The 22,300-nt window shown below is 41.8% G+C and overlaps 1 protein-coding gene across 6 annotated transcripts in view; it reads right to left on the bottom strand.

The window, feature by feature from the left end:
• Nucleotides 1–2,661: 2,661 nt before the first annotated feature.
• ANKS1A (ankyrin repeat and sterile alpha motif domain containing 1A) overlaps nucleotides 2,662–22,300 on the bottom strand; it is a 205,469-nt gene continuing 185,830 nt past the window's right edge. For 3 of the 6 annotated variants that reach the window (XR_007953469.1, XR_007953470.1, XR_007953473.1), the window contains 11 exons: nucleotides 18,696–18,848; nucleotides 17,713–17,820; nucleotides 16,127–16,291; nucleotides 15,580–15,705; nucleotides 14,806–14,877; nucleotides 14,385–14,471; nucleotides 9,269–9,406; nucleotides 8,262–8,432; nucleotides 7,868–7,966; nucleotides 7,142–7,353; nucleotides 2,662–5,670 (listed from right to left, as the gene is read on the bottom strand). Coding sequence is in view for 1 of the 6 variants with exons in the window: in XM_051996444.1 (XP_051852404.1) it covers nucleotides 5,667–5,670; nucleotides 7,256–7,353; nucleotides 7,868–7,966; nucleotides 8,262–8,432; nucleotides 9,269–9,406; nucleotides 14,385–14,471; nucleotides 14,806–14,877; nucleotides 15,580–15,705; nucleotides 16,127–16,291; nucleotides 17,713–17,820; nucleotides 18,696–18,848 (1,221 nt within the window). In the remaining 5 variants the exon portion in view is untranslated. The remainder of the gene's footprint in view (nucleotides 5,671–7,141; nucleotides 7,354–7,867; nucleotides 7,967–8,261; nucleotides 8,433–9,268; nucleotides 9,407–14,384; nucleotides 14,472–14,805; nucleotides 14,878–15,579; nucleotides 15,706–16,126; nucleotides 16,292–17,712; nucleotides 17,821–18,695; nucleotides 18,849–22,300) is intronic. The other 3 variants (XR_007953471.1, XR_007953472.1, XM_051996444.1) reach the window with 2 other exon arrangements.

Raw genomic sequence — 22,300 nt, 5'->3', positions numbered from 1 at the left:
CCATAATAGCCAGAACACCAAGATTCTGTTCCTAGATGTCATCCTGGATGACAGGGTGGTCTATCCTAAGGGGAAAAGCATTTCATTGGCGTCTATAAAGATCATGACTTCACAGTCTCTTAAATTGTGGGTAGAAAATGGAACACATTTTTTAAAAATTGAGGAAATGTTTTCCCCAAAACTAACCACCCAGTTAAGGTCATAGATGGATGCTACATACTAGATAGCAAGAACTTTTTCCATCTTTGTTTCATTGGGTGGTCTGGAAAAACAATGGGAAGGGTATTATAAGGCTAAGGAAATCTCAAATTGTGACTTTTCCTTGTGAAAGGAGTCAGCATTGAGATAGTTCCCATTCCTTATCCTTTTGATTTGAATTAAATCTCTGGAATCTGAGGCTCTCATTAGGACATAAGGATAAAATTGGTGCTGGTGAGGGGCCCTCAGGCTAGTATCCTGAGTGTGTATCATGGTCCCACCTGATGACAAACCACCTCTAACCATATCTACAACTGGATAACATTAAGGAGTTCAAATGGGGCATCTTTTTGAAATGGGCAGCCTCTAGAGAATGGAAATTATTCAGTCTTGGTCAGTCAGGGGGAAAGGGAGTATAGAAAGGGGAAACGAGTTTTTATCCCAGGAAAGTTGATTCTTGTGAGGAGTATGATTGGTGAGGAGTGAAATGAACATTCTGCCATTTCTAATTAAAACCTGGAATGAATTTGAGTTTTTGAGTTGATCCTCTTATGTGTCCATATGGATGGATGAGGGAAGATCATAGAGCAGTAAGGGACCTTGCAGATCACTGAGTGTAACCTCTCCATTTCACAGAAGAACTGAGTTCATATAATTATGGCAAATCCTGAACTGGTGGGGGAAGGGAAGGCATCATGACTTCTTATCCATGTTTTAATACTAAAATAGAAATGGATTCCCTGCAGGTTAAAGACTTTATAAGGTAAGTAGTCAGCATTTTGCTTAAAACATTTCCTGGTAACAATTTAAAATTTTGACACCTACTTTAAAAACGCATAAGAACTTCATTCAGTACACTCCAAAATAGTATGTTAGGGCTGTCGGGTTAAATTCCAAATATTTTTTAAAAATCAGGCCTTTTTTTGTTCATCACAAGATAAAAATAAACAAAATCCCTTACAACTGCAGGGATTACTGAATTAACATTTATTATTGCTCTCCATAGCTTTTTAAGAATTGTATTTCATACAGATGGGAGCCATAGAATATGGTGCTTTAGAGGTTATTTTAATTTTTATGCATGCATCTTGTTGAATAGCCTGATCACTCGGAGGCCCCTTCAGCCTATCATTACTTCAGACGAGAGAACATTGTTTCAGGTCTGTCTTTATTTCACTATTGTCATTGATAGAGGACAATCTGCAGAATTAGACTTGGGCTCCAAGGCACTCTTACTTAACCTTAAGCTTTAACCATAAATCACAGAGAATACACACTGCTCAAAAAGATTTCATTTTATATTGTACACAAAACTAAGGAAATTATTGAAGACTGAAATGAGTAGAAGGGAGAAAAGATAGGAGAGGTAGGTACTATATTGTAAGGGAAGGATGCGCACAGAGAGGATCATTTAGACCCTTTCCAAACAAAGTTTAAAGTGTATAGTCATCTTCTGGGGTCCAGGTATCACGATTCAGAAGAATGCCAGAGCTGGTATTACAGCCACCTTGCCCACTGTTTTGGATCACATTTTTGTTACATCCGACAGACTGGGATTTTCTTGGCAAAGATATGTATTTGTATACAATGAGGCAAAACAGTTCAGTGACTTGCCCAAAGCCACACAGCTAATGTCCAAGACCAGATTTGAACTTTGGTCTTCTGACTCCAGTTCCAGCACTCTACTGTCTTCAATTTCTATGTTGCTGGAAAACGGAAAAGTGGCCTAGGTCACAGAATAACCAGAATTAAAATGAAGCCACTGTGATCTCCCCCTTCTTGCTCCTAAGAGTGTCTTTTCCAGGGTAGAGACTAATTCTTACATTGAGCTGAATCCAGTCTTCCATATAAATGCTACCCATTCTCTCTGAGGTGAACCCAGAATAAATCTTAATTCCTTTTCCAAACGAGTCCTTCAGATATTTGAAAGCACCAATCGTGTCCTCACCAAGTACCAGCTGGCATTTGACTGGAGTAGCCCATGTCCCATACCTATGCCCCCCATTCATCATCCAGCTCAAGTTATCTTGGTTGGTTGGTAAGTCCTCCTTACTATAAAGTCCTTACATGGGGCCTGCCTTCTTTGCTCCCTCTGATTCCCTACAATGCCTAGCATAGTACTAGTAAAGTTCTAGAGATATTAGGAAAAAGTAAGATCCAACTGGCTGATTCAATACAGGTGTTCAATATAGGAATTCTAAAGGAACAATGTACAAAAACATCTATATAGAAGGCACAATCGTTGTACAAAGAACATCTATTTACAAGCACCCAGATAACACCTTGGCCATAAAGTGTAATTGACATAGGCAGCACAATTTTCAAACATTACTACTGGTATGAGGAAAACACAGCAAAATTCAGAAATGACAAGGCCCCATTCCTGGTTTAAATGAGACTTTTCTAATTCAGTTAAAGACCTCAGAGAAGGTTACCAATGTAGAAATGAAGCCGGAGTCAAAATTCTAAGTCACTTTTCATTTATTCAGTCTGTTCTAAGTTGTACAGTTATCAAAATAACAAAACCAATGCTGGAAGCCCAGGAATATTTACAATCTCTCTGTGTAGTGAGGTCAGTCTATTTCGTTGCACAGATTGGTTACGTTTGGTACCACAAGGTATTTATAATTCTGACAAAACTGGACAGATTAACAATTATATATACAGGAAAATAAAAGGAAAATCATTCAAGTATCAAAATACAGAGACAAAGATTAAATAACATTTTTTTTATTACAAATCAGTTCCATTGCCACACACCACAATTAGCAAAATCACCCTTTTGCAAACTCAATTTGACAGTCACTTTGCAAGTCTGGGCAATATCAGATGAGCCTTCAAGCCAGACTAAGGTCTGATTAACTTTCACAAACCACAAATGTGCTTGCTTTACTGTTCCAACCTGTCTTTGAATAACTACCCCTGATCTTTAGTACTAGAGGGCCCACTAGGAACCTGGAAAGTTGCAAATATAAAGCCTTGTTAGGAAAAAGAATCCTATTGCCTAAGAACAGCAAGCACACGGGGAAATTCAAGCAGAGAGCTGGGAACTGATGACAGCTTAATGTAACTGAACCCATTTCAAGAAAGCTACAGTTTCACACCTAAATGGGCTCCTTCACAGTTCAGAAACACAGTGGATGTGTTCAACTATGCTACATGGCCTGCACTGAGAACAGTGTGATAGCAGGGGCTTTCCCACTCAAAGCCTATACCTAAAGTTGCAATATCCCTTTTCTAGAAAAGGGATAGTACCTGACCCCCATTAAAAAAAAAAATCTAGTCACTTTCCTATCTCCAATATCCAAAAATATACTGATCTAAAAACATAATTAAGAACCAGAGCTGACCAGCCATCTTCCCAACCTGAAAACATCCTGAATAAATAAAGAGGACATAGCAGCTTTAAGAAAAACAAAAACATCACAATATGATTTTTTTTTAAATGAGAAATTCATCTTAGTGTCCACACAGAATTTTCTTTTTGGACCTACCATCCACCCACAGATAACTACTTGAAAAGGAACAACCTTCCTTTAAAAAAGGAAGAAAGCGAAGCTCTGGAAGATGGAGAAATGCTGTTACTGGGCCCAGAGCAGAAAGACCCAGAACCATGGCAGGAACAGCATAGCTTTACTGAAAAGATCTTAATTTTCCTTGGGAAATTTTTGGAAAAACAAGAGGCTGAATACGGCACAACGGCAAGTTGCTAGGAGTCCCTAACAGGTCCACAAGAACCATGGTGCTTTCCTAGGACAGAAAAGCAGAGGTTAACTCCTGTTTTCAAAAAGAGCTCTGGCACATGTAGTTCTTCTGTTAGGGTCAGAATGACCAGAATTAACTGCTCCCAATGCTGAAGAACTGCAGCAATCTATGATGGACAAAGAAAGAGGAAACCTGCAAGACCAAGCCTCAAATCAGCCAGAGATAACAAAACCACCACCTGGAACTTCTGGTCAACCATAGAATTTGTGCGTTTTAGTCTAAAAGGACCTTCCCTGCATATACTTAAACACATAAATCCAATCAACACCTTTCGCTGGGAAAGAGCAGTATTGCCAAAGCCTAAAATATTTGCACTTGGACAGGAATAAACTGCATTGTGAGAGAATACTAGATTTGCTAAAGGGCACTTGGAAGGGTATGGTCCTCTCTTTGCTCCCTATCCCAGAGGTTACAGGAACAGTTAGTTCTTAGCCCTTCTGTCTCATAAGGGAGAAGGTCTGGTTTTAAGTCCAGAAACAAAACTGAAGTTAAAAAGAGAAGCAAATTGGAGAGTTGTACAAAAACAGCAGTGTTCTAATAAATCATCCTGGTGCAGACAATGGGCACTGTCTGAATGGTTAAAAATCAAGTCAGCTACCAGCTTTAAAGTGTGTGTGAGTGTGTGTGTGTGTGTGTGTGTTTTATTTGGAGCCAAGAGGATCTGAACATCAAAACAAAACAGACATAGTCAAGACTCAAGAGAATTAACAATGATACCTAATTGCAAAGACCTGCTTAGACAAATCTCAAGTCACTGGGTATTAACTTCAGTTGATTCTGTTAATGCACCAAATGAAACTTCTTTTTTATCTTTTCTTTTGGAACTTTTAGAAAATATGGAGCTACTACCGAGCTGGGGGGGCGGGGAGGAGGGAAGGAGGAGAGACCAAATCCCTGGTCACTAATGGATTGAAGAGGTGTGGGTGGGGCACTGAAGGGACCAAAGCTCTAAGAGTTTACCATGGACAGCAATGTATGGAAATGGCATCATCTCTTCACATCTAAAAATCCTAGCAATAGGATTGCTGCATTTTAGGTATCTCCAGATCTTTTGTTTTTCATATCAGAGATATTTGTCTTCAAATGATCTTGTTCTAAGGGCAATTTGTGCACTTTAACAGAACAAAGGAACTTAGCTGGGTATGAACATCACAACGCAACAAGCTATCTTAAGGTTAACCTGTTGGTTCTGTTCTCTTATACTCACCCATCTCCCATAAGCAATTACTTTCCTTTCAAACCTGCTAAGCTAGTCCATGAGTCTCATTCTGAAGAAGTAAGGCCTAGATGGATTGTCCTTTTTGCCAATTCTAACTTCCCAAAAATCTTCATCCCCACGACTTTCTGGTTGAAGATTCTTGCCTATGGGCCCAGGCCATGGGCAATCATTTTTTCCATTAAAAAAAAAAGTTTTTCTGGACAAGCTAAAAAACCCAGAGTCACTTCTTGCCCCCCTGGAATCCCAATCTCATCTGCTAGAGAGAGACCCTGAGTTCCTGCTCTCCAGTCAGGGGCAGGGAGGGATGGGGGAGAGGGATCTATTTTCGAAGCTTGATTGTGGAAAGCCTGTGCTGAACAGCAGGAAGGCGATCCCAAAAGCAGAGGCTGAGCCTGGATCTTCATGATGGTGGGTGAGGCAGTGGTGGCAGCAGTCTGTGCCACCCAGGACTTACTTTTCCGCAGCAGTGTGGTTTCCCAGTGGCTCAGCTTGGCAGAAGCAAACAGAATGGGGAGGGGAAAGGGTTAACCAAAGGCAAATTGTATGGAGAGGACGACTGAATTTGAAGGGGAAGGTGCCTTGCAGAATCCCCAGAGCTTCTTGAAAACCCAGCAGCCCGGGAGAATATCTGCTCTTAAGATACAAAGGTACAAAGACCAGGTAGGCAGGGAGGCCCACCCTAATTATATCAATTTATACTGAAACTCCCCCAAGTAAATATATGTTTAACTTCCTACTGAACTATATATACTTGAACCATTTCCTAATGAGATGCTTCCTTCCCATATTCTGTCACTAAGCTAACTCCCCACACCAGGGCTGATTTTGCTTGTCTAAATCCCATCACCTTTTTCAAAGGATTCGAAAGGATAGAAAATGACAAGCATCCATTCTTCTAACATCTGCCACACCAGAGAAAGGGTGTCAAAGCTTCCCTGGGAAAAGGGAAGTCAAAGCACAGGCCACTGCTTGATCTCTGAATTCTCATGTTACAGAGAAGGAAACATTTGGGAAATAATGGCAGTTAACATAGCTTGGGGTACTAGCCCCCTAGCTTATGGCAGCCCCTTTCTGAGACAGTATGACTAGGCATCACATGGGAAGAATACGGGCCCCGCTCCTCAGTTGTCCAAGAAGGAAGCCTTCCATTTGGTGAGCTGGCCTCTGGAACTCAAAGCTAGTCCTGCCAACTCTTCTGGGACTCTCATAAATATAGGAGTGACAAAGGTGATGGGACCACATAGAGACACCATTTTATCTTCAACACTCTGGTCAACCCTGAGATCAACCCTTTAAAAGCTCCTCCTGAGGGTCAGCTACAGATGTAAAGAATTGGCATGTAGCCTGAACACACAGAGACTACAATTCTGCCCAGTCTAAACCACCCAACAGTATTTATGCCTTTCCATCTCCTGTCTCTGGCCATCTGCGGTAGCTTAGTCCTCCCCATTCAAAACCATGGAAGCCATGGGTAGGTTGTCAGCTGACAGAGAATCCAGCACCATACATCAGGGGAGGTGAAGGGATAGAGCTGGCAGGCAGGATTGGAGTTTAGAATGGGAGTAGGTTTCCTGGCACACTGGGTGGTCACAGTGGTTAGTGTTGAGAAAGGTGAGTTAGTTCTTGGCATTAATTCCCCAGTCATGGCTCAGAAAGAAGTTTGGACCAGAGCAGATCATGTGTCCTAGGCTTGAGCCCAGGGTGATATTACCATCACTGTTTGAACTGGCTTTAAGGCCAATCCCCCAGGGATTTGTAGTGCCTGTCCATTCAAAGGGCCCTCAGCACTCTTTGATGCCTACCTTGAAGGCACCTCCCCCCTTCCACTGCACTGTCCCCAGCCAAAGGGAGGATAATTCACAGTGTTTGATGGTATAAGGTACAAAAGTTGTTAGTGTACAGTGTCTTAGTGCTGCTGTCAGGAAGGAGAGCAGGCCCCTGGGAGGGGAGGGGGCTCACCATCAGCAGCTGGAAGGAAAGAGCTTGAAAACAGCAGACAGATCAGATGGTAAAGGCACAGTGAGACTACGGAGACAGGGACTGGGTTGGTTTTAGAAGATAGTGGTCTCATACTTAGTGTTGAGGCTCCTTTTGGAATCCGGTTTTGGGTCCACTACCCAGGAGACACTGGCATGAGACTGGGTATCTTGGTCCATGTCAGATGGTTCCAACTGGAGAATATGAGAGGGAAAGGCAAAGCATCAGAGCAATTGTATGGCAAGAGCAGGGCTGACCTGAGTCCAGGATAAGCCTCAGATCACCTCCCCTAGGCCATGCTGGTAATTTCCTCACCTGAATCAAGATCCTTCTCTTCAGGTGAGTCCTGAGATCAGAAGGGAAGTCCAAGAGGACAAAGGTCCCTACTTTTTGGGACTGGATAAGGAAGCAGTGCATAAAGCCCTGCTAGGGCAGCTCATTGCTACTAGGGGATTTGGAACCGCTCAGCCAAAAGTACCCTCATAGGCTACTGACCCCTGCCCACAGAGATTGGAACTACCTGATCTGGAAGCTCTGGACAAGGCCAGGGATATGCCCTAGAACAGCAGCAAAGAAGGAACAGATGCCTCTGTGGCTTAGGAAGCACACACTTAGCAAAACAAAAGACAAGGGCTGCAGCACAGACAGGTGAGGACAGTCTCCAGGAGGAGGGGAAAAGAGACACAAGATGGCAAGAAATGTAAAGACCTTGACTCCGGGACTAACAGCTGGCAGCGGTAGGTAAGAAGGACGGTGGGTAGTGCAGGTGTGACAGTAACAACAGCGATTATCAGGTGGCAGCGGCCCCTGGGGAGGTAGAGGCAAAGCAGACACAGACAGGAGGCCACATTAATGGTAGGAGGGAGTGGGAAGAGACTCCTCTGCTGATCCTGCCCCGTACTGCTGCTAAGAGCAAAGGGAAGACGGATGACCAGAATTGCTGCTTGACAAGGGGACATGGGCCCACTCAGGGATAGGACATTTGTCCCCTGAAGACAGCAATTTCCACTGAGGACCAGGAGAATGGGTTGGTATATGGAAGAGAACCCCCCTCCCAGGGTCAGACAAGGGCTAGGGAACCCAGGAGCCAAGATATACATACTGCAGATTTCCTCATGCCAACCCGAGGCTTTGGCACTGGTTTGGAAGCTTTTGTTTCTATCATCTCAGCTGCTGATGCCCCACTTGGCTTCGCTTTCTGGGCCTGCAGGGCCAGCTGATAGGCCACCTCAAACGCCTGTCCCAGTGTCAGGATGATCTCATAGGTTAGATTCTGGGAGGGAATCAAGCATAAATATATATATATACATACACACACACACACACACACACACACACATACTTTGGCATGGAAAAGTTTTCCATACAGGGAGTAGCTAGGTCCCTATGCTGAAAGTAAATGAGGCAGAATTTTAGGGATCCTGGATATGTTTAGTGGCTTAACTATGCCAGAAAACTCTGGGTCTCTTTGGAGTTACAAGACTTTTGAAATAGTGGAATAGCTATATTCAAGGGAGAGGCAACTCTTCAGAGTTTTCAGCAGGAGCTGGCCCTTAGTCTTGGTACCAGGACCTTGGGAGGGTCCAATTTTCCCTGGTTTAACTCATTTTTCTCCTTTCTATGGGCATAGCCAATTTTGCATAGCACTCCATTTCATTCCTAACTAAATGCCAATGGAACCAAGGAAAGCCCCAAAGATTAGTTGAGAATATTTTGGAGCAAAGAAGTGATTCTGTTGATAGAAGATAGGGAAATCTGCAATGTCCTTTGGGAAATAAAGATGTGGCTTAAACTTTGAGTACATCGAGCTAGACATGGTACCCCAAAGGCATCCTACTGCAAAGGAAAGGAGCTAGAAAACATGGTTCTTTTCTATCGTGCACCCTCACTTAGTTGTCTGACCATACAAATGGTGGCACTTCTCTATGCATTAAATAAAGGGGCCGGAGAGAGAAGCTCCAAGTTCTCCCTAAGCCCTAAAGTTTTAAAATTCTACAATACTAAGGCAAGGCAATGATTTATCTGCTCCCCACCAAACACTCCAGCTGAGGTACTCCCACTCTCCACACAGGCCGGTTTAATTCTTGCTCTTCAGACCCTGCCACTCACCACATCCACAGTGCTGAATACATGGCAATAGTGGTGACTTGTCTGCAGGTCCTTGGTGATGTAAGCAAAGGTGCAGAGGTCCTCGGGATCCTGGGCTGCACAGGAGATGTTTCGAATCTCATGTTCTGCAATGATGTTCTGTCAAGAAAGAAGTGACAAGCCTGACTGAGCTGCCTACTGCCTTCCCTTTGGAGCATTCAACTGTCAATAGAGCTCAGAGGAGTTTAGTTTTTGCTTGTTACTGCCACCTTTCTTTGTCTACTTCTCATCAAGAATTCTCCTTCTGGACCATACCTACTCTTTTCCACGGGTCTTAATGGCATTCTGATAAAGGATGGGATGGCTACCAAAGTTTAAAAGGCCATTTAGTTTCAGTCATGGGGCTTGAGAAGATGAGATCTTAATTCAATTACAGATACTCACCTTTAGGGAAGGAAAGATTAGGCTGAGTTACGATGTAGCAAGAAAACTCCAGAAGGATTCCTGTGCCCTTAAACAAAGGTCCGCATGGGGACATTGCTTGTTAAAGGAAGCACTGTCTTTAATGGAAGAAAAGACTCTTGACTCTGCTACCTTGGCCTATGACAGGAAAGCACCAAAAGACACGTAAGGCCAATCCCATTGGGGACTAACAGGCCTCCCAGATGCCCTGGGCCCCAGAAACCTGAGTGGACTGGCCTAAAAAGCTGTCCCATCTCTTTCCTCCTCACTCAATCAGCTTCACTACCATCTTCAACTCAGTTGAGTTGAAGTCTACTTTCGTCTCCTCAGCTCCAAGACAGGACACAAAAGAGTGGATCAAGAATAAAGGAACAAGAAATATTGTCATGCAGCAAGGGGCAATGAGTATGCAACTGCACACCCACCTATCCCAACACAAAGAAGGCATTCTTTGCTCCTGCAATGGGAAAATGGAAAAAGTGTAGTGCTGGGAGTCAGTCAGGAGATCCAAACCTTAATCCCAACTTTCATCACTCACTTATTGACTAGTATGAGGTGGCTCACTTTCTCTGTTTGGACTTCAGCTTCCTTTATACAATAAGGGAATGGACTGAAAAAATTCTGGGCTCCTTCTAGTTTGAAATTCTAGGATTCCATGAATTTACTCTTCAGGGATAATAGGGATTAGATTAGCATCACAGATTGAGAAACAGATGGGCAATAAGAAAGCCATGATTCAAACTCCAGACTTCGGAGTTTTTCCATTTAGCATTTTTTCCATATGACCATTTCTTTTGTCAACAGAAGGCAAACTGATGACTTAAAATTATCTTCTTTCAACAGACCTAGGCCTAGCAACAGTGCCTAGGAGACAGAGATATGTTTGGAAAACCCAGAACCTCTTCTCTATGGGCTCTCTATCCAGCCCACCAAGGACTCCTCAAGATCATTTATTTGGAGGAGACCTAATAGGATCTAGGCCTTCTAGGATGGTCACATGTAATACTGAACTATGAATTTCACCTCAAGTTTTAGCTTCTTTCTGATCTGGTGAACTCAGGCCACTAGGGGATAGTTTTTTTTTTTTTTTGCTTTTGCCTTGAAAAACTTACTCTAATAACAGCTGCTCCTCAAATTCTTTTCCTCTGAATTTCACTTTTACAAAAGTTCTCAGTCCCTCAGTCTATTCAAGAGCCACATTTTGGAAAAAAAGGGATTCCAAAAGAAAATCCAGGAACCTCAGACAATAGGATGTTCTTCCACAGTGCTAGCCATATGGTATTCCTTAATTCTTGGACAGACTTTAGTTGCTACATTCATTTATTTCTGAGTTTACTGTAGAAATGATAGTATTGCTATCATCCCAACAAGACCATTTATTCATTCAAAAAGTATTGAATAAGCATCTGCTAGATACCTAACTTTCCTGGATGGCACTGAGGAAGAAAGACTGCAGTCTCAAACTCATAAGCAAAATAGAACATAAAAGGTCTTAATACTACAGCTCAAGTAACTATGCCAAGAACAAGCTACCAACTATAGAATCAAGATTAATTGTCTATGTTCCAATTGGTTAAACTAGTCTAGGAACACTGCAGAAATAAAGCTAAGTAATAATTTTGCAATTGGTTGGTTTTCTGTAAATTTCAACACCTTCATCTTACTCTGGAGTCTAGGAGGTTATGATACTGAATTGCCAAGACTGATTCTTACAAATGGATCACTGGTTTGTGTTCTTTTCCAAATATATACATAATCTAATTTGATTTCCTTAATGAAAGATGTACAGTTATAGATAGCTGCTTTGATTTTTCTCTAGAAGTCCTTTAGATAATCTTAGACTTCTTGTGTGAATCAGAATATTTGGTTAGAAAAGGAGAATAAACCATACCAGTCAATATACCTCGAAGTACTTACTAAATAGTTTCCAAAAGACCTAGGATCTTCAAATACAATGAGAAATGACTATATTTGCTTTGATATAGATTAGTAAAGCAATGCATATTCTGTTGTATATAGAGAAAGGTTACTGGAAATTACAGTAAATTTAGAAAAAAAAAGCATCAATAATTTTTTTTTTTTTTTTTTTTTGCTGAGGCAATTGGGGTTAAGTGACTTGCCCAGGGTCACACAGCTAGGAAGTGTTAAGTGTTTGAGACCAAATTTGAACTCAGGTCCTCCTGACTTCAGGGCTGGTGCTCAATCCACTGCACCCCCTAGCTATTGTTCCCCTCCCTCCTTTTTAAAGCATATACAAATGATCGAGAGGCAATTAAAGGCAGGAGTAGGGCAAGTGATAGAATTAACTCTTGGCAGTCATGCTAGAGAAGTTCAGAAAAGGAGACCCCTATGAGCTACAGGAGTCAAAGAGAAGCCTTGAAGGTAAGATCTTAGTAATCACAGTAAAGGTGTAAGGACATTTCAAGCAGGGGGCAAGAGACAGCATGACATGGTGGATATGATGCTGAACTTGGAGTTAGGAAATTTTTTGTTCTAATGGCAACTTTGGTACTTAATAAATAGTGGGACCCCTAGCACACCACTTCACTTTCCCAAGTTTCAGTTTCCTTTTCTATAAAATGAGGAATATAGGACCTACCTCAAAGAATTGGCTTGAAGCTTCAATGAGATGACGGAAAGTCCTCTGCAAACATTACAGTGCTAGGTGTATTATTTTAACAGCCTAAGTAAGGGAAATAATTCCTATTGATCCAGTGTTCTAAAGATTACTGAGGACTTCCTTCCCTCACAGTAATCATGGGAATAAGTAGAAATATCATTCCATTTTATAGATGAGACACCAGGGCATTTGCTTTGGTTCACAAAGCTATCAAGTTGCAGAGCAGATTTCAGTTTGTGCTTCTTGACTCCAAGCCTATTCATCTCCTGTACTCTCTCCTTTCTTCATTTCTTCCTTCCCCACTCTTCCCCTCTCCTCTTTTCCTGCTTCTTTCCTCTTCTCGCCTCTTTTCTTCCTTCCCATCTGCTTTCCTCTCCACTCTATATTCCAAAGATAGGAAAGAGACCGAGATGGAGGTGGGCAAGTAGGCTAGAGAATAGACTAAGCTTGGGATATGAAAGGAACTGCATGCAATTTGAAAAGTCTGCATTTTCTCTTAAAGATCCCAGCTTCTTGAAGTGTTATTATGATTTATTATCAACAAATGCTTGATTTATATATCTATTTTATATACCTATATACCCACCTAGGGTCTTGTAAGAATTTCTTGGTTAAAAAGTAAGTAAAAAAAGTTTTAAGAAACTCTGCACGTAGACAATGGACAGCAACTGAAGTTTTTGAAAAGAAGAGTGGCAGGGTGAAACTGATACGCTAGGAAGATCATTTTAGCTCTCTTTGACTCTTGAAGTAGGATGTCTCTTTATAGGATGTTTCCAATGTATCTTTTCCAGTCTTTTCCACATCACTCTTCTTAACACACACTTCATTTCAAGTAAAGCAGCATATTGGTTACATCTTCTCACCTTTGCCTTAGTAAACCACTCCATCTCAAGGATAGTTTCAATGGTATCTCCTAGAAAGATCTCTCCTCACACCAAAGTCATTTTGTATATATTCTGTATTTATGTATGTGCCTGTTGCTTTCCCTCAATAGAATGTAAAGTCCTTCTTGGCTCTTTCCACCTATGAGGTGATTCAGGCCAATTCCAACAGACTTGTGATAGAGAGAGCCATCTGCAACCAGAATCTAAAGGACTATGGGGACTGAATATGGAATACAACATAGTACTTTCACCTTTGTTGTTGTTTATTTGCTTGTTTTCTTTTCTCATTTTTTTTTCCTTTTTGATCTGAATATTCTTTGTGTAGCATGATAAATATGTAACTATGTTTAGAAGAATTGCACATTTTTAACCTATATTGGATTGCTTGCTTTCTAGGGGAGGGGGGAAATGGGGAAGGAGGGTGAAAATTATGGAACACAAGATTTTGCAAGGGTGAATATTGAAAAATTATCTTTGCATGTATTTTGAAAAATAAAAAGCTATTATATTAAAATAAAAAAGGATTGTAAAGTCCTTGAGGGAATGACTTGCTTTCATTTTTGTCTCTGCCCTTCCAGTGGGTAGAACAGTGCTTGGCACAGAGGGGATGCCTAATAAACATTGTTTAGATTGAACTAAATAGTAACAGTGCTGATGACAGACAGACTGGGACTGGGAAAAAGTGGAGTTAAGGAACCCACTCAGGAGGCTGTTTGAAGTCGTTAGGCAAAGGGAATGGCGAAAGAAATAGATTAGTAGGAGACAGATACTTCTAAAGAAGAAGTGAGGAGGCCTGATATTTAGTGGATATTGTCAGCAGACAGATAAGAGAAAATAGGAGCAAGACATTACTTCCATCACTGGGCATGGTCACTAGAGAAGTTGTTTCTGTTTAAATGTTTTGAGATTTTTTTTAAAACAGCAGGGAAGTTTTAGTCCTTAGGAAGGTGGCTAGATGTAGAAGTGACTGATGTAAAAACCAATGTTATCAGCAAACTTACTTACTTTAAAAAGAAAAAAGAACCTCAAGGGAGGTTCCTCCTCATTCTCCCATATCCACTTCCCAAATATTAAACTCCTTTGGGTGAACAAGCTGCTTTTTTGGGGGGAATTTAGATTCCCAATCCTAGCAGTGATCAACATCTCCCAGAAGCCTTCACTCGAAACTCACCTTGTTAGAGGCATCGATGAATTTAACCCCTTTGTAGGTGATGGAAAGAATTATGGTTGGGATCTTCTTCATCTGCTCAGTTGATTTCTGTAGGAAATAAGTAAATAAATAAATCTTAGTGTATTCTCATTTTCAGGACCACACAAAGAACAAGTTTCTAACTTTTTCTTATTCTCCTCTATTCAGAAGAAAGGTGGGGTTTGAGGCTGGGAGAGACCTGGAGCAGGTAGAGCTTTTGCTCCCAAACTTGGTTGGCTGAGGCCTTGGGGTTATCCCTAAGGCTTCTGCAAAGGCAGCTCGGGCAAGGGTACAGGCTTCTCCCCATAGCTATTTGTTTCTGGCCAGGCCAAGCGCCTCTCCCTTCAACTGGATCTACAATAAACATGCTCTTCCTGCTTCCTGCAAAAAATTAATAACCTACCCGCATTTTGGCACAGGCATCCTGTGTGGATTCTGTCCCACGAAGGTCTTTAATAAGCATAGAGCCCAAATACTGTGAAGATGATGACAAGGACAGAAATTAGTCTGGGACATGGAGAGGGGATACAAATTCACACCCATCTTTCCCAGATTAAAGATTCTTTTGTAGGGCCCAGAGGTCCTGGCCTTCATTTTTCATGTGTCATTTGCCCAATCTAAGGCTACCTCACAAATAACTGGGCTAAACTTGAACTTTAGAAATCATTATTTGGGGGCACTCAGCCTTATTTATTGTGGTGTTCTCCCTAACTTCACATTTCTTCTCAATAAAAAGCCCTTTCACTCCTCTTGGTCCTGTCAGAAGGATCTCTGACCTTGCAGGCAACTAATTCAGCCTGATTGAGATTGAAAAGGGTCAGCAACCTGGGCAGACAAGCATGTTAGGGCTTTCACAAGACCTAGAAAGTGACTCTGCCTGTGTTTTCCTTATTCTCTGTAGGCAGGCACTCTGACTACATTCCCTTCTACTTCCTCACAGTTTATCTCTGATCACATTCTCCCATTTTTCACAGGTAGCTCTTACCTAAAATCCTTTTCTAGTCTGTCCTCTGCAAAGGGAGTCAGAGAGGGCAATAGGCCCTCTACTCGCCTACATGGAATAGGACCTTAGAAGAGAAAGGGCCAGATCCCACAATCTTCCATTTCTCCAAAACAGGTACCCCAAGGTTGCCCCCCATGTATGAGTCTGAAGGAAGGTAGGGAACACCACACTTACATTGGCTTCATAACCACAAGATTCGAAGATGAGCTTCTCTGGTTGATGCTGCCAGCTCTGCACAGGAGCATAAGGAGCAGCCAAGCTAGGGGGACGAAGGGTCAGTTTGGCCTCCCGGGGATCCTCCTGCCAAGACAATCACTCAGTTAGAGGGAAGCTTCTCCTTGCCCCTGCCCAGTAAAACCCATCAAACCTACTCACTGTGAACCCCTCCCCAAGGTCTCCTCCTCCTCTCCAACACTGTATACATCTTCAATCTCAGAAGAAATAGGTATAATGAGGAAGATTTTTCTGAGAAAAAGACCAATGCGCCAGCTCACCCTTCCCATCCAACAGTGCTTTGTGAAACTCTGCCACTAAGACAACTATTTTCTAAAGAAGTTTAAATAGTGGAGGGGTAAGGCCCAAAGAGTGACACAAAGAAGTCACTGTCATGTTCTGAGAAGCCCCGACATGCTCTCCTTGTTACAATTTGACCAGGCAAAAAAACAAGACTTGAGCTGGGGAGAGGAAGGGAAAAATGGTCTCAGATACCCCAGACTCTGACCTGTGTCTTAAAGTGCTCAGCTCGGCTGTGGGCAGTTGGATCATGGCAGCTGTCATGTCGCCTCCTGCCTGTGTCCCCCAAAGGCAGCAGTAGGTCTGCTGACTGCCCAGTGCAAGAATCATTCTGGCTCAGGGGAGAGGATGTTTGGGAAAGCAGATCTTGGTACTGTGAAGGGAAAAGAAGAGGAGAATTCTAATCTTTCTGCCTCAGTAAGATGCATAGATACAAAGCAGTGGACAGGGATAATTAAGCAATACAGTGAAAGCTAGGTCTGAACTAGGGAGATGCTGGAAAGCTGGGTTTCCCTCTTAGCAGACTGTGGAGGGCAGGAGAAGAAGGGGGCTGAACAAGGTCTGGTGTCTTCATAGAATAGCCAATCCTTCTCAAGGAAATAGAAGAGGGACTCTTTTGAGCAGGTTAAAATCCTTCCAGGCTACAAAGACAACTAGCACTGTAGGCTTATTATACAGAGCTGGCTTTCAGAGTATAAACAACACTGGAGTACTTGCCTCAGTCACTCTGAAGTCCAAACTGAAAGCCTCTTTGAGTTCTCCACTGGCCATTCTTCCTTGAGGCCAACCCAGAAATATAAATTCTAGTAACTCTTTAGCCTTGCAAACCTAGAATCTACTTGTAATGTGGTAACGAGATGCCAGAGGGATAGGCATTCCAATACTCTCTCTCCTACTATTTGGGGTTCTGTGGTCTCTCTTCTCTGCTCAGGCCTCTTAGGGCCAGCTTGGAAATCTAATGACCCATCCTTCTTTTCTCCCTCTCCCTTTTTCAACTTTCCATGTAATCGCACAGATCAGGAATTTTTCCCTATTAAGTGTTTCTTTCCTCTACTCCTGAAACATTCTAAATACACACATGTGTAGAGGCCCAGAGATAGGGAGATGGCAATATTCAACCATACTCATCTTCCCCATGGAAGGTACATCCTAGGTAACTGGAGAGGAAAATATCTCCATTTAGGGTCTCTCAAGTGAGGTATTTGGGGCAATCCCAGATCTCTAGTGACTAAGCACTGGTGATTGATGAACATTATCCATGGCCATTTGTAGAGTCTGTTGCCCCTCCCAGTTCTTCTCCCTACTGGAACTGACCAATCATGGATTTTACTGATTTGTTCTATTTTTAGCAATCTTTCAATGTCTATAAAAACCCAATGAATACAAGCAGAAGAGTCCTTGATTACAGAGGAAAGTTTTGGATTAACTAATTAGTGAGCATTGGTCTATTTAACAAATTGATAGGTGCTTGGAGTTCTGCCTAAGTTGCTTTTTGTTACAGACTGGAATTTTGTGGCTTACAATAACTCAGGAAACTCAGATGAGGAGAGAGTTTATATCTTGGCCTATTCTAGGCCTTGGCTCAGCACTTGGAAGACGGTTGACTAAGCCCTGTTTCTCATGGGCTAATGGCAGATCCCAAAAGGAAAAATGGCTGAGGCAGGAGTCTTCTTTGTAACAACCTAGTCTCTCTTTGAGGACAATCTCCTTACTGCCTAAAGGTGAAAAACAAACACATGCCTCTTTCCTTCTGTCCTACAATCTTCCCTAGAGCTTCCAAAACTGATAACTCACTCGAAGCTGGGAGAAGCGAGGAGGTTTCTGGGGGGGCTCTTCATAGGGCCGATCTGCAAGAGAGGCGATGATCCGCTTCCTGTGGCCAAGGAGGTGAACTTTTAGCACCTGAGAGATGGGAAAGGGAATAGGTTAGGACCACAAAAATGGGTTTGCTTGATACACCCTCCTTCATCCTCTACAATGAGTTAGCTTTAAGTAGCAGCAATAGGTCATGCATCAGCACAGAAGACACTTGGCTTGGAGTCAGGGGGCTTGAGTTTAAATGCTAGCCTGGTAGTCACTTCCCCATCTTGGGACTATTTCCTTATTGGTAAAATGAAGGAGCTTCTAAGGTCTCTTCCAGCTCTGAATTGTGTAATCTTGAGAATGTACTTTGTGGACAGTAGAGCCATCTCCTCTGCCTCACCTTACCTCAGCAGCTTTTCACGAACTCCCTGATGTGGACCTACAACAGCCAGTTCTGGGTCCCAGGCCCTGTTCCTTTGGTCTGGCTCCCTCAACTCAAGGAAAGAAGATGCTGTTTCTAAAGACCCTGAGCCTGTGCCTTTCACTGAATCCAATGTTCATAGGCCTAATCTCATAGGCCCTGGCCATGGACCAAACAGTCCAAATCCAAATCCAAATCTCAAGAATCCTGAGGCTGAAGGTCACAACACTAAACCTTCTTGGGAACTCTTAGCAGTTGTCCTGCCATATTCTCCCACAATCTCTGGTCACTGAGGCTGGGGTTTGGTCATTTCATTTAAGGATGTCCTTCCAAAGAAGCTTAGGAAGCTTCCCCACCCCAAAACACAATTCAACAATGGTTTAGTTCAAGCAATGAAATTCAGGAATTACTGAAGCCTCCTAAGGCTTGACCTGAGGATGTTCCAAAGGAGACTGATTTTTCCATGTTCTGTCTACTAATAGTAACCATTTCTTAAAAAAGATAAATAGACTGGCCCAATGATAATAAAGTTTAGTCAGTCTGTTATACTCACATTAACTAGCTCCAGTTCCCAGAGGTTTTTCACAGTGTCAATAGAACTGTAGCCACTTGACAGGAAAGACTGGATATAGTCCTGCAGCCCCAGAGAGTCAAGCCAGGATGGGACAGATGGCTGGGCATTCCCATCACAGCCCAGAGGTTTTACCTATGATAAAGGGAAAGGGAAGTAATGGATAACAGATGGTACAAGATAAATGTCCTCCTGTAGAGGCACCGACATGCCTACATCAGCTCCACATCAAAATGCAGGTAGTTGCTACAATGAAGACTCTCTCCAGAAAGTTAGACAAGCATCTCTGCTCAAGCACATGTTTCTCTAGAATCACCTGGGGCTGGGGGAAGAGAGGCTCTTTGAGAGGGCAAAGTAATTTATTTATTTATTTGTGGATTCCTTCCTTCCCTCCTTCCTTCCTTCCTTCCTTCCTTCCTTCCTTCCTTCGTTCCTTCCTTCCTTCTTTCCTTCCTTCCTCCCTCCCTTCTTCCTTCCCTCTTTCTTTCTTAATAACTTTTTATTGACAGAACCCATGCCAGGGTAATTTTTTGCAACATTATCCCTTGCACTTACTTCTGTTCCGATTTTTCCCCTCCTTCTCTCCACCCCTTCCCCCAGATGCAAGCAGTCCTATACATGTTAAATAGGTTACAGTATATCCTAGATACAATATATGTGTGCAGAACTGAACAGTTCTCTTGTTGCACAGGGAGAATTGGATTCAGAAGATATAAATAACCTGGGAAGATAAACAAAAATGCAAGCAGCTTATATTCATTTGAGGGCAAAGTAATTTAGAGATGATTCCAGAACATTGAAAACCAACATCATGGCCAGGAATTTGATAGAAAATAGAAGACAATATAATCATTCCTGTGAAACTGAAAATAATTCTGCTTGAGCTGTGTTGACATGGGAAGATGGAATGGGAGGAGAAGAAAGGTGACATTCAGCTCAATACTTCCGCTAACACTTTTCAGATTTTGAAATTCTTGTAGCTTTTTTTTTTTGTGTGTGTATCATGCACCCAATGGGCAATCTGGTATAGTCAATGGATTCCTTTTCAAAATGTTTTGAAATGCAAAAAATAAAAAAAATCAATTATATTGAAATAAAGATGCATTTTTTTTCTTCCATACAAGTTCACAAACCTCTTGAAATCTATCTATAGACTCCAGGTTAAGAAGTCTTGCTCTAGGGGTATACAGGTTCTCTGGGTATATAGGAAGAAAGATAGTATATGTAGGAACAGAACACTTTTTACTTTACCTTAGTTTCAAGAAACCAGAGGTCTTTTCAAAAATAGCAATCCTCATGATGAAATATTATCCACCTCCAGATAAAGAGGTGATGAAATTTTTAAACATGGTCAATGTGGTAATGTATTTTGCTTGACTATATATTTTTGTAATAGATTTTGTTTTCCTTGCTTTCTCACTGAGGAGAGCTGAGGGAAGAAGGGAATGTGAACCTTAAAATAAAATAGAATTTAAAACAAAAAGAAAAGAAAAACTTAAAATTAAACAAATATAGTCATCTACATTTTAGTCTAAAGAGGCAAAAGAAGTTGCTGGTTGGCCCTTGATCTCATTCTTGAATTGAACTCATGGCTCCCTCACTCAGGGGAGCAGTCATGCTAGTTTTTTCTGTATTCAGGAACTCCAGTACCATTGATGTTGGGTTCCAGGTTGTAAGCATGAATTTGTCAGAAAAATGGAAACACATGGTCTAGTATTCATAGAGCTACAAGTTCTATGTTGTTGTATAACAGAAGCTGGATTCACAGTCAGGTCTCTCTTGGATATTGCTGTATGATCCTGGCAAGTACCTTAACTTGTATGGGTTTTAGTTTCCTTCCCTGTAAAATGAGGGGCTGAACCTGATAGCTTTCAAGATTCTTTCCAGCTTTCAATATAGGGTCTATATTTCCTTTTAGGAGGCTGGGCTCTCCAAGAGTCACATGTAAATATAATTGTGCAACTCTATCAGGAGAGTCCTGGGAGTAAGCCCTATGAGGTGAAGGTCAATTCTGAGTAGGATCATAGACTTCTGAGATGATCAGACATTTTTCGTAATGGGTAGATCCTCTCTCCCACAGATTCTCCTGAGCCCAGACAATTTCTCTGTATCTTGGATTTCCAGGAGGGTTTAAAATATAGCCAGGAACTCAAAAGAGCCTTATGCTACTCATCTGTCTGGATGGGGAGGCAATGCTGCAAACAAAAAAACAAAAAAAAAGAGCTACGTCTAGGTCTAGGAAGGAAGAAGTCCATCCAGGGCATAGTTCTTAGATACATCTGTGAGAAGGAAATGGGGATAAAGAGATGATTTATCCCCTAAATCTTTAAGAATTAACCAAAAAAAAAAAAAAAAAAAGAATTAACCAAAGATCTGGCTATCCAATCCCATAGGCACTGGCCAAATAATAATTTGTTAAGTGCCTAATATGATACCATGCAATGCTTTAGAGTTATTAAAAAAAAAAAAAAAAGGCAAAACACAGTTCTTACTGTCTAGGAACTTACATTATAAAAAAGGAGCAAACATGCAAGCAACATGTACATACAATCATATACAAGATAAATACACACACATACATATTTCCCTAATATTATCAGCATCTCCCCTACAAAGAATTTTTAGCACAAAAACAGAAGCTTAAGGCTCTTGTTAATAGGCTTGCACAATTCAATACAAAATCATAACTTTCTATAAGCTAAAGGATCAGTCATAGTGAACTTCCAGAGGAGCCTATTCTGAGATAGGTCACTATGACCCCATGTGCTAAAGAGGCTGAGAAGTTCTTTATAATGTGGGATGTATGTGTGTATAGATAGATAGACATCAGACAGAATAAATAGAAGGTAATTGTAGAGCAAAGCATTTTGTTGGGGCTAGGAAGGGATTATGAAAGCCTTTTGCAAAAGGTGGGATTTAAGACTGAAGGAAGCTAAGATGTAGAAATGCATTTCAGGCATAGGGATTGGAGGCAAAACAGCATAGAAATGGGAAATGGAGGGGCAGCTAGGTGGCGCAGTGGATAGAGCACCAGCCCTGAAGTCAGGAGGACCCGAGTTCAAATCTGGTCTCAGACACTGTCTAGCTGTGTGACCCTGGGCAAGTCACTTAACCCCAATTGCCTCAGCAAAAAACAGAACAAAACAAAACAAAACAAAAAAAAGAAATGGGAAATGGAGTATGATATGCAAGGAACAGCAAGGAGGCCAGTACTGCTGGATTACAGAGCATGTCAGGGGCAACTGTTGGCACGGTGCTTGATCCACTGGGCCTGGAGTCAGGAATACCAGAGTACAAAACCAGTCTCAGACATGTACTAGCTGTGTGACCCTGGGTGAGTCACTTTAACATTTGCCTCAGTTTCCCCATTTATGAAGTGGGGATATTAATATAAACAAATAGCCCTTATTTCCTAGGGTTATTGTAAGGATTAGATAATATTTGTAAAGTGTTTAGTACAGAGCCTGGCATGTAGTAGGTGATTATTATCATCATGTAAAAATACTTGGCTTTAAAAGTCAAACGGACAATTTAACATTTGATCCTGGAGGTAACAGGAAACCACTGTAGTTTACTAAGAAGAGGAG

This window comes from Antechinus flavipes, chromosome 4 (genome assembly GCF_016432865.1).
Source record: "Antechinus flavipes isolate AdamAnt ecotype Samford, QLD, Australia chromosome 4, AdamAnt_v2, whole genome shotgun sequence".
In the NCBI taxonomy this organism is placed as follows: Eukaryota; Metazoa; Chordata; class Mammalia; order Dasyuromorphia; family Dasyuridae; genus Antechinus; species Antechinus flavipes.
The sequence above is the reverse complement of the archived record's forward strand: the minus strand, read 5'-3'. Positions and strand labels throughout refer to the sequence as shown.